Source organism: Cyprinodon variegatus, unplaced genomic scaffold, assembly GCF_000732505.1.
Source record: "Cyprinodon variegatus isolate N-32 unplaced genomic scaffold, C_variegatus-1.0 Scaffold99, whole genome shotgun sequence".
Lineage (NCBI taxonomy): Eukaryota > Metazoa > Chordata > Actinopteri > Cyprinodontiformes > Cyprinodontidae > Cyprinodon > Cyprinodon variegatus.
Window position 1 is genome coordinate 1327559 of NW_015150552.1, and position 14715 is coordinate 1342273.

At 35.9% G+C, this 14715-nt stretch overlaps 1 protein-coding gene across 1 annotated transcript; it reads left to right on the plus strand.

Annotated features, from left to right (window-relative positions):
- Nucleotides 1-6896: 6896 nt before the first annotated feature.
- dhrs7 (dehydrogenase/reductase (SDR family) member 7) lies at nucleotides 6897-14618 on the plus strand. The gene is made up of 7 exons (XM_015374229.1): nucleotides 6897-7093; nucleotides 9335-9487; nucleotides 9573-9679; nucleotides 11579-11818; nucleotides 11920-12042; nucleotides 12128-12343; nucleotides 14079-14618. The coding sequence occupies exons 1-7, from the start codon at nucleotides 6964-6966 to the stop codon at nucleotides 14118-14120; spliced, it is 1011 nt and encodes a 336-aa protein (XP_015229715.1). The 5' UTR covers nucleotides 6897-6963; the 3' UTR covers nucleotides 14121-14618.
- The last annotated feature ends 97 nt before the right edge of the window (nucleotides 14619-14715 follow it).

The following is a 14715-nucleotide window of genomic DNA, read 5'->3' on the forward strand; positions in this document are numbered from 1 at the left end:
AATATAATAAATATAATAATTAACCTCAAATAATTCAGAACTTAGTTCAGAAAAGAGCATGAATTCTGTATCTGTTATATTTAATGATTTTACATTCATTTGCATAATTAACGACTGTGTTTATGTTGTCAATTAGTTGTTAATATGAGAAAAATGTAAATATTTAATAAGTTTGAACATTCCCCTTCAGAATATTACTGCTGCTACTGTCTGTATTAGAGGGAAAAATGGTAGGGGTGGCCAATGATTGGCTTTTATTATTGTTATTTATTTATTTTATTGTTATTATTATTACATCCATCCTTTTGCTAAGCCAGTCCTCAACAATAATGCACATCACTCTTCAGTGGTAGAGACCTCTTTTCGGTTGGTTCCAATTTTGCAATGAATTTGGAAATGTTGCCAGAGTTTGGGAGGAATCATTATGCACACAATGTAGAAAGTTGAGGCCCAGTGTAAAGTTTCACACAGTCCCTAAAGTCAGTAAGGACTCTGGAAGCTATGTGTCTTGATGGTGATGATGGTCCACTGTGTTTTATAAATCTACATGGACTGCTGAAGGTATTAATGCAACTTTGGAATCCTTGACAGCCCAGCAATGTCACAGAGGATCAATCTATGCAGCATTTCTTAAAAAAATAAAATAAAATAAAAATCTAAACCAACTTGTGCCTACATTATGAGGTATATGGATTCACTTTGCAGTAGACCCATGTCATTTGTATGATCACTCCTTTTTTCTTTGACTTGGGATGTTCCAACTCTCTTAGAAATATAGTTTTGTTGTCATAGGTCACAACACTTATTTCATCAAACATTAAAGAAAAAAAACAATAATCACTTGAAATTAATGTATGGGTTTAGAGATTTCTTTTTATTAAATCACCTTTTTTTAAATATACTTACTGCTAATTCTTTTAATGATAATCCTTTCTTTAAATATTAATATTAGTTTTATAGTTTGCACAGTCCTTTTTGTCTAATTATTAGTATGAGCTAAAATAAACATTTTCAATGCCTCACAAAGTTTGATTTTTATTAGCTGACATAAAACCAAATTCATAGTTTGGTTCAAACTAATAAAGCGGATGTTGTCACAGTAGGTTCAGCTTTATTGAGGGCAAGCGGCTCATAACAAATGAAAAAAAAAAAGCAAGTAAAATAATGTTTTAATACTGCAATAAATAAATAACTGGTTGTAGGATTGTGGAACATTTATTTTGGCATGATCCTATATTCTTTCTTTCAAAGGAACTAAAAATTGAAGCTTAATATGGCCTCCACTTGTTAAGTAGGGTTGCAGCTTCTGCTGAGTGTTGCATGATTAATGGCCTTGCCAGGGTTTGGTATGACAGGCTCAGTCTCAAATGCTCTTTCCAGGAAGGAGCTGCATTGCAAGATAAACAAGATCACAACCACGCACACAAACTCAGGAAACACTCATGCAGTTTCTTAAGCTTTATTCATATCCATTTTTGAATTTATAGTTACTTTTTGCAATTGTCTATTGCAAAAAATCATTTCATGATTTAAAAGCATTCATTTCATCATTGTAAAGTTAAATTGAATAAAAAAATAATGACTATCTAAACTTCTAAAAGATTTATTGAGCATGTGGGTGAGTGGTGGCCTAGTGGTTAGGGCATAGAGCTTGGAATCCTGAGGTTCTGAGTTCAATCCCCACTCCCACAGACTGCCACTCTGGCTGCTTTAGAAAAGGCCCTTAACCCCACACTGCTCCCCTTGGACACTGTTGTCCAAGGGGATGAGTTAAATGCAGTGAGTTCATTTAGTCAATGTACTTGTGACAGTGTAATGACAATTAAAATAAAATTTGGAAAAAGTAATATATTATATATAGACTAAACTCATTAAAAATTCATTGGGCAGCCTAACTGGTAGGACTTTGTAGGTATGAAGAAGCAAAACACAGCATTTTATGTAAATAGAGTATGAATTAAAAAAGAAAATCTTTAGACAGACAGATTTATATTGTCATTTTGTCTATACGAGTGTAAACAAGAAGAAATTTTATTTAAAACAGCTCTAGAAAATTTCATTGTTTAAAGTGTAGCCTTGAAAACAGAAATACATACCGGTACATAAAAAATAGTAATATAAACATAACTCTAAAAAATTTTTATATATATATATATATATATATATATATATATATATATAAATAAAATAACACATTTTACACAACATTCAGCAGTCTGGACCTGCATCGGATGCTTCGAAGTCTCTTCCCAGAGGGCAGCAGGAAGAACAGTCTATGGTGGGGGTGTGAGGGGCCATTTATGATGTTACGGGCTTGAGACACACAGCGCTGGGATGAAATGTCTTTTATAAAATCTTTTAAATATACAGATTAATATTGTAGTTTTTGCCAATTGTTCTTTTTTAAACCAAACAAAGATTCATGCATCAAAATAGGGATAAATAAGGGCCAAATTATGCATAGCTGTTTTTGAATTATTTATGTAATTGAGTCTGAACATAAAATTAAAGGAGTTGAAGCAAAAATAATTTCAAAATTCAATTTTAATGCAGCGGGTGTATCAACATTTTTACAAAAAAGCTAAGGTTTAGATAGAGCCTCTCTGTGGAAAAGTTAGTCCCCCCCCCAATGAGCTGAGAGAAAATAACTCAGCTTTGGTCCCTTATGTAAAGCCTTCTCTGTGGGTACAGAAGAGATTTACTTGGAGCTCCTATCAAACTAAAACCCTGAACCTATCTGAAGCACAATCTGACCCAAAACAAAACACATACTTTCACATTGGTGACAGAGTTACATTAAACTCAGAGTGATCATGGTAAACAATTTCTCCCTCTACATTTATATCCATTGTGATTATATAAATTTTAAAAAAGCTGAATGCTTATTAACAATGAGATTTTGATATGTCTTATTTTTGAGTTCGTATAAATTTAATCTCCTTGTTACATAGAGGGTCATTAGGAGATATTATTTCTAACATACTTGAACAAAAAGATGTTTACGGTAATATTTATTTTGAATATGTAAAAGTCTCTATGAAAATCTCTATGAACTTTCTTTTTGATTTCTTTAACAATCAAAAAGAGACAGAAGTTTAACTTTTAAGCGGGTGTGCAAGAGGGAACCTTTGGTCTGTAATGAAATATGAAGGCTGGACTAAAGTTAAACAAGGGAAAAGACAAACAAGAACCAGGACTGAAGATGCTTACAATGCAGTATGGGCTGCTCCGGTCACTAATAATGAATCCACCATTAATCTACTGAATATGAGAGGGTGTTTGAGTAAAACCTGAAACAAAGAAAACAAAGAAAAAAGCTATAGAATAATGCAACCTGCAAAATGTTAACGAGTGAGCAAAAAAGGACAAATTATTAAGTACCGGTAGACTAAAAACTTTCAGGGTCTTTATCACAATTTGAAATGGATGGTGCATGAAGAAAAAACAAAAAGCAAAAAAAAAAAAAAATAGAAAATAAAAAAATAGAACATCCAATTTCTGAAAGTGAGGAGTGTGTGGACTGAGGACTGGTAGATGTAACGGGGGGGGGGGGGGAAAAAAAGAAAACAGAAAAAAAATATTTCTAATCAATTTACAGTGTTTTTATTTTTTTTTCGGGGGGGGGGGACAAAGAAATAGAGTGTACTCAGTACTCAGTGTACTCAGTTTGATGCAGTTCGTTAAATGAATAAAACAATAAAAATAAAAAACCTTTAGTTTTTATAACCATGTAAGAATATATAAACAACTGATAACAAAATACATTAAGATGCAAAAACTTCTTGAGAAAAAATTTATATCAAATCAAATCTTTTTTTCCACAAGCGTACTATAAAACAATTCATGTAATTAACGTGAAATGGAAATAGCATATGATTGCATGTTTGAACTCTTGAGTCAGGACAGAGTTGGTAAATACAGCTAGTAGAAAGTACATGCTGTACATTTCATGTCTCAGTATGGCCTAATAATAAGTTGGTCTTATTCCTCTTTTTTCAAGAAAACAGAGCACAAGGAGGAGGATTCTGATTGATTTTCTAAACTAGACACTGCGTAGAAAATGTAAATAAGTGTAGTATGTTTATATGATTCTTTTAAATATATGAAAATATTTTGCATTTTGCAGTATATTTACTCTAACTGCTAGGACGCTATTTGAAATACTACCAGTAACATGACACTTCCCAGTACATACACTTCTAAAGGCAGGGTAAGCTGCCCTGTTACACTTCATGTGTCTAAAATAAACTTATTTTTTCAAGAAACTCTCACTGCTCTGTATTCATAAAGGCACTCACATATATTCAGTAGGGTTGAAAAGGAAGTCATAATGACCCTAAACCATTCCTTGGATTTGTAGGATGAACATAGAGGTACCATGGTTAGATTCCACTTTTGCACATGTGCATGCATGCTGGCCGGCTCAGTTACACTCCGAGTGTAAATTGGTATCCTGTTGGTATTGGTGGTATCCATGTGTGATCTCGCACATCTGACGAGTGGATATGTTGTAGCTGTAAAAAGTTCAGTTGAAATAAGCAACACTCTGACTGACTCAGATCAGTGTAGACTCACCCCTTGGGCAGAGTGAAAATAAATTAAAGTAACAAAAAGACTCTAATGGCATGTGCTGTGTTTCCACAGATGCTTATAGTAGAATAACCCTAAACATCCAGCCATAGCTGTAATAGGATGGTTTATATCAAAGCATATTCATGTGTAACAAAGGTTTCTTTACCCTGTTCTTCAGGATCCACAGTCATTTGTGATTTAGAGATGTCCTCAGCTGTGCTGCTGCCATCAACACCTTTGTTTATAGATCTTCAAGCTCAGCCTGTTTTTCAGTGTAGTCCTGTTTCTCTGACTGTGTTTGACTGGATGTGCTCTGTCAAGTACATTTTCCCATGAGACTGGGTTGGCTCTGTTCATCCTCAGACATGGGAGCTGGCTCAGAGCTTTTCTGCCTGGCTGTGTCTGAGCCTATGGAACTACTGTAGCTCTATATGTCTGCTTCTGTCTCCTTGAACTGCAGTCTGCCTTGGCAGATGACTGCTCACACCGAGCCTGGTTCTGCTGGAGGTTTCTTCCTGTTAAAAGGGAGTTTTTCCTTTCTACTGTCACTAAAAGCATGCTTAGATTGAGGGATTACCTTCGAGTCAATGAGTTGATTCAATCAACTGATTTTCCTTAGATAGAAAACTTTGAATCAATTTGACTGTATGATCTGGTTGAATTTTAAAGTGCCTTGAGATGACACGTGTTGTGAATTGGCGCTATATAAATAAACTGAAACAAACTGAATTCATGCCTTTAATTTTTGCAGGAGCATGTTAATCACAGAGGTATTTAAGTCAGGTGTGAGACAGGACATTCTAGAACAGGGGTGGGCAATTCCATTTCCTGAGGGCTGGTATCCTGCAATTTTTACATCCATCCTTTGTCCAACACACCTGAAGCAAATGGCTTTTACCCTTCTCAGTATAGAGTCAGTTATTCCCTTTCAATCATCTAATTACTTGATTGAGGTGTGTTGAACCAAAGGAACATCTAAAAGTTGAAGGATACCAGCTTTCAGGAACAGGAATTGCCCACCCTTGCTCTAGACAGTTAAACCGCAGGAACAGGAATTAGAAACAGAGTTAAAGTCCTCTCCAAAAATCATACCGAGGTTAAGGTGTCTGGAAACTAATCTTCACAGATGTCCACTGTTCACTATAAGGGCAGAAGCTAGTAGAAAAATACCCCCTTAAAGGTTAAGTTGGTTGAAACAAATGAATTCCATACTTTTTGTTTTTTTTATTTGCAAAAATATGTTTGTGCAACAAAACAAAATGTTCTTCTTCTTTAAAATTTTTTTGGCGGTTGGCAAACAACAGATAGATGCATTTCTGCTATCTAATGGAATGAAGTGTGGACCGAAATGACTCTCAGGAACCAAATTCTATTATACAAATGTGTTATTTTTAGATATCTAAATATTATTCTATAAATGTTACTGTCTGAATAACTTCTGAATAATTCAAATAAATGTAACTTTTACTTTACTTAAATTTTGAATAAATTGCTATCTCTTCTCCTCATATGTATTTACCATCCCTATGTTTGCCTAAGATAAACAGAGCACTGTTTAATCCAGTGTGAGCAAACGTCAATCGAGAAATAATTGTTTCTTCTCTTCTTGTTCTTCCTGTTCTTCTCTTTTCCCCAGTTTTCTTTTGAATTTTATAAAACCAACATACTTTTTTCCTTTTTCCCATTCCTTTTGCCATTTGTCCTTCATTTTCTGCTTAATTAACATGTTAACTTCCGATTTACTAAAATTACCCTTAGCAAAAATTAGTTTATTCAAGTATACTAAAAGTGCACTAATTTCATACTTAAAATCAGGCAGTGCACTTAGAGTTTAGTTTAGAGTTCTAAACTATATTTCATATTTTACTTTATTGTTTAAAGTATACTTTAAGTATACTTAGTAAACTTAAAAAATATCCCAATTTAGTTCGAAGAAGAATTACTTTAGTAATACTTCAAGTACACTAAAGTAAATTTTTTCGGGTATACTTTCTAAACTTATTCTTATACTTAAGTATTCTTAAAAGAATGTACTTCAAGTATGCTACTTTTTGCTAAGGGTAATAATTAAATCCACTGACAAATTTCTAACAGCTTCTTTTGCTGCATTATCTACCTGCTAATTTCCTTTAACTCCATAATGTGCTGGTATCCATACAAAATTTGTTATTAAAGCCACCATATTTATTCTATATAGTGTCTGTTGAATTTCTAATAAAATATATAACAAAAAAATATAACAAAATGTTTCTAATTTCTTCTGCCTTTATAGTGAGCAGTTCCTGACCTTAATTTTGAAAATCCTTAAGTGCAGGAAGTGACGTTATTAGCTGTTAGCTTCCCCTCATCAATAGTTTCAGTCTCGGAGTCAAACTCCTGCTTTCCTTCCTCATGGACTGGTGCATTTCCTCTCTCCTTTGGTATTTTATTCCTCTCTGTTTGCTGGTCCACATCGTGTGTTTTATTTTTGGGGACGCTGACTTCACGCTCCTGAGGGCCAGTCTAACAGGACACAGACCAGGTGAGGTCAGGAGCCTGGAGGCAAATAGAAGAAAAACATTAATGTGTGAACAGTGTGCAACTGACACAAAATGTGTTGTTTGCAGCCGTGAAATATAAAGATAGATAATTAGGGATTGATAGCAGGACTGTATTGCATAAGGTTTAAATTGCTGCAGGTGATCTTTGCACCTTTGCATGTGTAACTGGAGTGTAGAACCTTTGCATTATGGGTCAAAATTGCCTGATCAAAAGTAATGGGTCGGGGGTATAATTTGTATTAATTTATAAATTAAAAGGCAGAAAATGAATGCATTTATTTATTTATTTGCTCTTTCTCTTCTGAGTAGTGCATTCAAAATGCAGGATTTAAAACTGAATATTAAAATTCCTAGATAACTAGTTGACCTCTGCAGGAGATGATTTAGCCAGCTAGTTCAGGTGTGATCAAGCAGGGATGTAAGGTGGCCCAGAGGTGTCAGGTCAAGAACAAAATGATGCAAATGTTGCAGGACACTGGCTCTGAAGCTGGACACCTCCTAACATCTATACTATTAAAATTAGAGAACAAAAATATAAACTAGATTTCCCATTTAATATAGAAATCTTATTAAAGAACATTGAAGAAGTTTCCATCTACATTGGCTGTAAGGCCAAGGATTATTCTAAAACAGTGTTTGGGGACACATGAAGTTAATCCAAAGGGCGTACTTTATCCTTTGATTTATTATGTTTGCACCATTCTGCTCCTCAAAGATATTTCCCATCTAAATATGTGGCTGCACAGTAAATGTTGCAGTGTTAAAGTAACACTGTAAGAGTACAATTGATCCCACTCTGACTTGGTGTGGGACCAAATGTACTCTTTAAGTGTTACTTTAACACTGCAACATTTAATTCAATTCAGTTTATTTATACAGAGCCAATTCACAACACACGTCATCTCAAGGCACTTTACAGTTCACCAGATCTTCCAGTCAAATTGATTCAAGGTTTTCTATCTAAGGAAAACCAGTTGATTGCATCGACTCATTGGCTCGAATGCAATCCCTCACACTAAGCATGCTTGTAGCAACAGTGGAGAGAAAAAACTCCCTTTTAACAGGAAGAAACCTCCAGCAGATCAAGGCTCAGTGTGAGCAGCCATCTGCCGAAGCCGCCTGGGGTTCAAGGAGACAGAAGCAGAAATACAAAAACCAGCTACTGTGTGGGAGTGAAACATCCTTTAAATAAAAATTAATTAATCTGTTGGGTATTGCAAAGACACCAATTTTAAACAAATTAATAGCATTAGTGATTGGGGGGGGTGGAAGCAGAAATGCGCCGATCAGAAAATGATGTTGAATGTTTTTACTGATCAATTTGTCTTTGGTTCGCACAGTTTCCTTTGCAGCCGACAAGCATCCGCAAACTACATTCACACCTCAGGCTTGATTTGGATAAACCAGCAGACACTTGGATATTTTATAGCAGGAGAAAACTTAATGATTGAATATAAATTACAAATATTTCTGCTTTGTTCTGAGGAATTTTTCACCATGTGCGGCAAAATTATCCTTCAGAAACCCAACCAGCATTCAGATGCATCTGTCCCATAAATATATAGGTACATTAAGAACCGGGCAAATGTACCATCGTAATAATTCATATTTTTTTACTTCTTCTTCTTTGGGAATGCAGGAGTTTACTAGATATGATTTTGAAAGCAAACAATATTTTATTTATCTTAACCAATCTAGCTAGCAATCTAGCTTTTTTTCCTACTTAACTGTTGCTTGACTTGTTTCTCAGTAGGTGGAGGGACCTGACTACCTGCTGCATTTTGCTGTGAAGCAGGGTTGATTTAATAGTGCTTCAATTAATAGGAGTCTGACAGAAAAAAAAAACATGTTTCATTTACAAGACAAAAATGCAGAAACAAGAAAAAAAGTTTAAAAAATGGAAATATTGGTCAAAAACATCAGTTGGCCGATGTATCGGCTCAATCTACTCGGACTTTTTCGACCCACAGCTTCAAATAAGTAACCTGCAAAATATCTATTTTGTATTGATAGCATTTTTGTTTCCTAAAAGAGAGAAAAAACACACCATACATTTAGAAAAGTTGAAATAGTTAAGAGATATTTCCATAAAAAGGGACCCAAGTGGTGCAATTTTATTTTCAAACCACTTTGCTAAGAAGTTGATAAACTGGTAAAAAGTTTACAAATTAAGATAACCGTAAATTAATTAGAGAAGCTGTTGCATCTTGTTTTATTCTTAGAAACCAAGCTAAAGGGGCTGGTGGTCTGGGTCACTGGAGCCTCCAGTGGGATTGGAGAAGAACTGGCCTATCAGCTGGCGAGGTGCGGGTCACGTCTCATCCTATCTGCCCGCCGTGAAGACCAACTTAAACGAGTCAAACGTCACTGTCTGGGTCAGTTCTGTGGTTTGAAAATCATTTTCACCTTTATCTTTCATCTCTCCAGTTTTCACCAATCTACTTTTTTTTTTCTTTTTAGAGAATTCCTCCCTGAAAGATGAGGAGATTCTTGTTCTTCCTCTTGACTTATTGGACAGGAAGTCGCACATGGAAAAAGCAAAAACTGCAATTGAATACTTCGGACATGTAAGACCACCAGATTTCATTCATTAATTTAACAGTTTTTTATTTAACATTCACTTAATTCCTCCTTTTTAACAAAGAAACCCGAATTTGAATGGAAAAATCTTTGGAATTAAGGAATAAAACAAAGACATCTTCAAAAGTAAAATCATCAGAAGACAAGGGTTTTAAAGTAACCTTCAACATGATGTACTTATTTTAAATTTGTAAAAACTATCAATTATTAAATGATTTTATAAAAGATCTATTAATAGATGGAATAGAACAGCTCCTTGACACATATAAAACTCTGCAAGTATCGTAAATTCCGGACTACAGAGCGCAACGGATTACAAGTCGCACGCTCTAATTTTAGAAAGAAAATCAATTTTGTACTTTTATAAGCCACAACAGATTTTAAGCCGCAGGTTTCCCACGTTGTATGAGATATTTACTAATAAAGATATTACACGTCAGCATTTTTTTAATGTTTGATTTAATCCGTATGATAAAACAAACAAATACGGTACATATTATGAATGCTTTTTTTTTTTTCAAACTACCTGTAACACATTTAAATATACGTATGTGTCGGTAACAACGCAACGCAAATAACGCTGCATATACCGGTACTTTTAATTGAACATCGCACAGAACATTGCAGCCGACCAGGAAAAGTCATTAATCACTTTCTTCTTCCTCCTGCGCACTAAAACCCTCAAAGTCCTCTTCCTCTGTGTCTGAATGGAACAGCTTCAGGATGCTGTCACTGACTTCAGTCTCATCCTTGTCGCTCTCAGTTGAGCACTCGCGGTCCTCTTTATCCCGCAGCAGCCCAGCGTTCCGAAACCCGCCGGTGATGCTGGATGTTTTCACACTGCAACCATTGAAAAAAAAAACATGTATTAACCGCACTGTATTATAGGCTGCAGTGTTCAAACAGTGGGAAAAAAGTAGCGGCTTATAGTCCGGAATTTACGGTAATATAAGTTGGAATATTTTAAACATACCTCTTTCCTAGCTCCCTCAGGTCCATGAGAAGGTGAAGAGGCATCAAACAATCTTTTGCTTTAAAAAGCTTCTGTAGGTAGATAGTATTGTTTTATTAAAGTGGATCGACCCTTTATTGAGTCTTTTGATGGATAGGGGAGACAATGAATACAATGTAATTCATTGTAGGACCTTTGTTATAAATTTAAGTCCAGGTCCCATATGTGCAGGCCCAGAGTGGAAGCTTGGGTGTAAACATCACCATAATTCAATACCAACATAAAGGTTTTAGAATCAAATCTGTTTGGCTTTAAAAGTAAAATCAGAAACATTTTCAAAATAAAAATCCATAGTTCTATTTTTTTATATAGATGCCAGAAATGCCAAGATATTTTCACTATGTGGCAATAATCTCTAAGCCCAGTTGGAGGGGAAGGTCTGCCGTTTAATAATTTAATTCTTGTCTTTTTAAAATGATTATAATTGTTCCTGCTCTTAAACAAAAATGTTTTGTGTTTTCTTTTTTTTTAAATACTGAAGGTATTTGAAAGCTTAGTGAGAGACATTTCTTGTGAGGCGTAGCAAAATATTTGACTATCATCAATCAATGGTGAACATTATTATTGGGCATATTAAGAGCAAGATAACTATCGGCCATGATAAAAAGAAGCGATCCAAGTGCTAGACCTTGAGAAACATCTTTAAAGATGATGTTCCCTCTGAGCATACTGAGATCTATTGAAAGGATAGTTGAGAAAGCATTATAGTGTTCTGAAGTTTCGTGCAAGCACATGTAAAACTTCCCTGGGACGCTGTCTATGTGCAGCTTCTATTATTTAACCATTTAGAAACAAAACAAAGACAGGCAGGATAACTGGTTCCACTGTGTGTGTTTTAAGTTTCAAACTGACATTTTCCGAATGTTATCCTTAGATTGACGTCCTAATTAACAATGGGGGGCGGAGTCAGCGCTCTCTGTGCTTGGAGACCCGTGTTGAGGTGTATCAGGCCTTAATGGAGCTCAACTTCCTTGGCACGGTGTCTTTGACCAAGGAGGTGCTGCCCCATATGACCCAGAGAGGCAAAGGGAGTATTGTGACCGTCAGCAGTGTGGTCGGCCTGGCTGGGGCGCCCCTGGCAACGGGATACTCTGCAAGCAAGCACGCTCTCCAGGTGAAGGGATTTTAAAATCCACATTTTCAGTCATTTACATTTGTAAATGATCATTACTGTTATCAGAGCATAATTTGTGGATTTTTTTTTTTCTTCCATAGGGTTTCTTTAACTCCCTTAGAACTGAGTTGACAGACTTTCCAAATATTCTCATCAGCATGGTATGTCCAGGGCCAGTGCAGTCACAGATCGTCGACAATGCCTTCACTGAAGAACTAAGCAAGGTAACACATTTTATTTGCTCTTGCTTCTTTCCACTTTATGTGGCACAATGGCTATTTCTGTTCTCAGTAACGTCTCCTCTCTTAGCCCGTGGCCACAGTTGGCAGCCAGGAACACAAGATGCAGACGAGTCGCTGTGTGCGTTTGATGCTAGTGGGGATTGCCAACGATGTGAAGGAAATGTGGATCGCCCAGCAGCCCTTCCTCCTGTTTTACTACGCCTGGCAGTATGCGCCAACTGTCGCCTGGGCCATGACCAACTTGTTGGGAAGAAAAAGGGTGCAGAATTTCAAAGCTGGTCTGGTATGTGCTTGACTTTAATGAGGCTAAAATCAATGCTACCTAGAGGTGATTGCAAGTGGAAAAGCGCATAAAAATCAGTATTATCTTTATGTATTCATCCATCCAAGGGTTTGTCATTGTTTAACCCTGCGTGGCTGAGTTTACACCTGAAGGTGTTGGGTGCGTAGATCTCCATCAGCTTTGGGGCTAAAGCTTGACTCATCAGTCTTTACAAATAGTTCAAGCTCAGTTAGATTGGATGGAGAGTGTTTGACCACAGTGTTATGTAGCCATTTCTGCTGTGTTTGAATGCATATTTATTATTTCATTATGTTAGGACTTTTTTCTTTAGGTTTAGCTGTTGCATAAACCCATTAAAATAAGACGTTTCTTACAATTTGGTTTCAGACATGTTGGATATTATGTGAATAGACGCAGATTGAACTAAAGCAATCACTTTTTTCCCTTAAGTAAATCCAATCTATTACCTTTTTAAGACACAAACAGGTTGTCTTCCTATTTTTATTTCTACTTCTGACTTCTACTCATTACATTTCCAACCAAGCATCTGTACTTTCTATTCCTTAGATTTTTAAAACAAATGTTACTCGTTACTCTTGGCTTCGGTTTAATGTTTATTAAAATGTATTTCACGTCATGTGCGCCATCCAATGCAGATCATTGGTGCCATCCACATCTAGTGAAAACTAGTGTAATTGGACGAGTCATATAACACAAACACATTGATTAGCTATCCATCAAAATTGTTCTGACGCCAAAGGTAATCATCAGAAGCAAGCATGTGTTCTTTAAACTGCAAACGATTCAGAAAAAGATGTTGAAATGTCTGAAAGGTCGGACACAGGCGAGAGCGTATGGGGAGATGGAGACCAACAAGACCTCCCTCATCCTTGGCCCTATCTCAAAGACTTTTTTAGAAATTGTTGAAAAATTGGGCTTTCAATTCATATAGTTGCATCTGGTGGTGTTTTTTTTAAGGTTAATTTATACTTTAGGTAGTTTTTGGCGCACATACTTTTTCACTTTTACTTAAGTAAAGAGGTCAAGTTGATACTTCAACTTTAACCAGAGTGTTTTTAAACTGCAGTATCTATTTCTACTTAAGTAACAAATGTGTGCAGTTTTGGCACCTTCTTCCACGGGTTTATGGTCAATATTGACATAATTCAAAAGTTATCTTTGCTAATGTGGACATAAAGCTTAGAAATAACTTCATTTTGAATATATTTAAAATGAGGCTAGTTCAGTGGCAGTTTCAGGCTTATGTATTTGTGTGAATATTGTGAAAAGTTATTGAAAAAAGGAGGGATTCTGCTCTGAATCGTGTCTTTATTAGCTGGAGTGCCTGAGCTGTTCCCGACTTTGCTTTAGCCTTTGTTGCAGCAAGTAGGGATTGGCATTGAGCTTTTTATCAGAGTTCCGACCTACCAACATGTTGCGGGTTCTGCTGGACCGCTGAGAGCCGCGTAGGAAGGTGGTTCTCCAACCAGCTTCAGAACAGTTTGATGCATAAAAGAAGAAAATGAAGAAAAAAAAAATCTTTTCCAGTCAAGCAAAATTTTTCAACACTGACATCAACATTGTTAAAGCAATGTCAGGGTCAAGCTTGTAGCCACGAACAATTACTGAAAATTTAAAAATCTCTCATTCAGTTTTCATCCTTGAATAGGTACCATTCTGATTTTGTTTACCGTTGCACCAAATTGGAGCTGACAGTCGGCCCTTTCTGTTGTAGGACGCGGACTCTGCATACTTCACTAAACCAAAGACCTCCTGAAAGACGCATCCTGAAGGGGAAGGACTTCACTGCATTCCTGACACTGGATGTTTTCTACCTTCTACCAGAAAAGATTTAAGGGTGAAGGATAGCTCTTTTGAAAGCTCTGCGCTCCCTCCATCCCAGATGTATTAAGTCTCTTTGATGACATTTTTCAACCTGGCCTGAAGACTACATGCAAGAATGATGATGCACTTGCACTGACCTTTCAATGCATAATAAAATTTTTGACGTAACTTTTTAAAACCCTCTAATCTGTGTAGAAAAGATTTATTTCTTTTTTGCCAACATTTTATTTCAAGAATGTACATTTACACATATAAAAATCAACAATATGTACAGAATTTTGTGAACACATTCCTTTTGAACTTCCGTAAACTGAATTGTAAACGAAAAATGATAGCACTGTCATAAAGAGCAAGATATTTCCAAGGCACATCCTTGATATCCTGAAAACATTCAAATAATCGTCCCTTTTATATGGAAACATTAAAAGTACAATAAATCCACGTTCTTCCTAAAAAGGAAGTAATTTCTTGGTCATTGTCTGAAATTCAAATATTGATCAATATATGAGCTTACTTTGAACCTCCCT

What these genes read in the sequence shown, in the direction of transcription:
- dhrs7 (XM_015374229.1), top strand. Translation starts at nt 6,964, where the DNA reads ATGGACTGGTGCATTTCCTCTCTCCTTTGGTATTTTATTCCTCTCTGT. An exon ending in AGTCAAACGTCACTGTCTGG is followed by an intron (nt 9,488 to 9,572) that starts GTCAGTTCTGTG and finishes TTTTCTTTTTAG; the next exon opens with AGAATTCCTCCCTGAAAGAT. An exon ending in CAAGCAAGCACGCTCTCCAG is followed by an intron (nt 11,819 to 11,919) that starts GTGAAGGGATTT and finishes TTTCTTCCATAG; the next exon opens with GGTTTCTTTAACTCCCTTAG.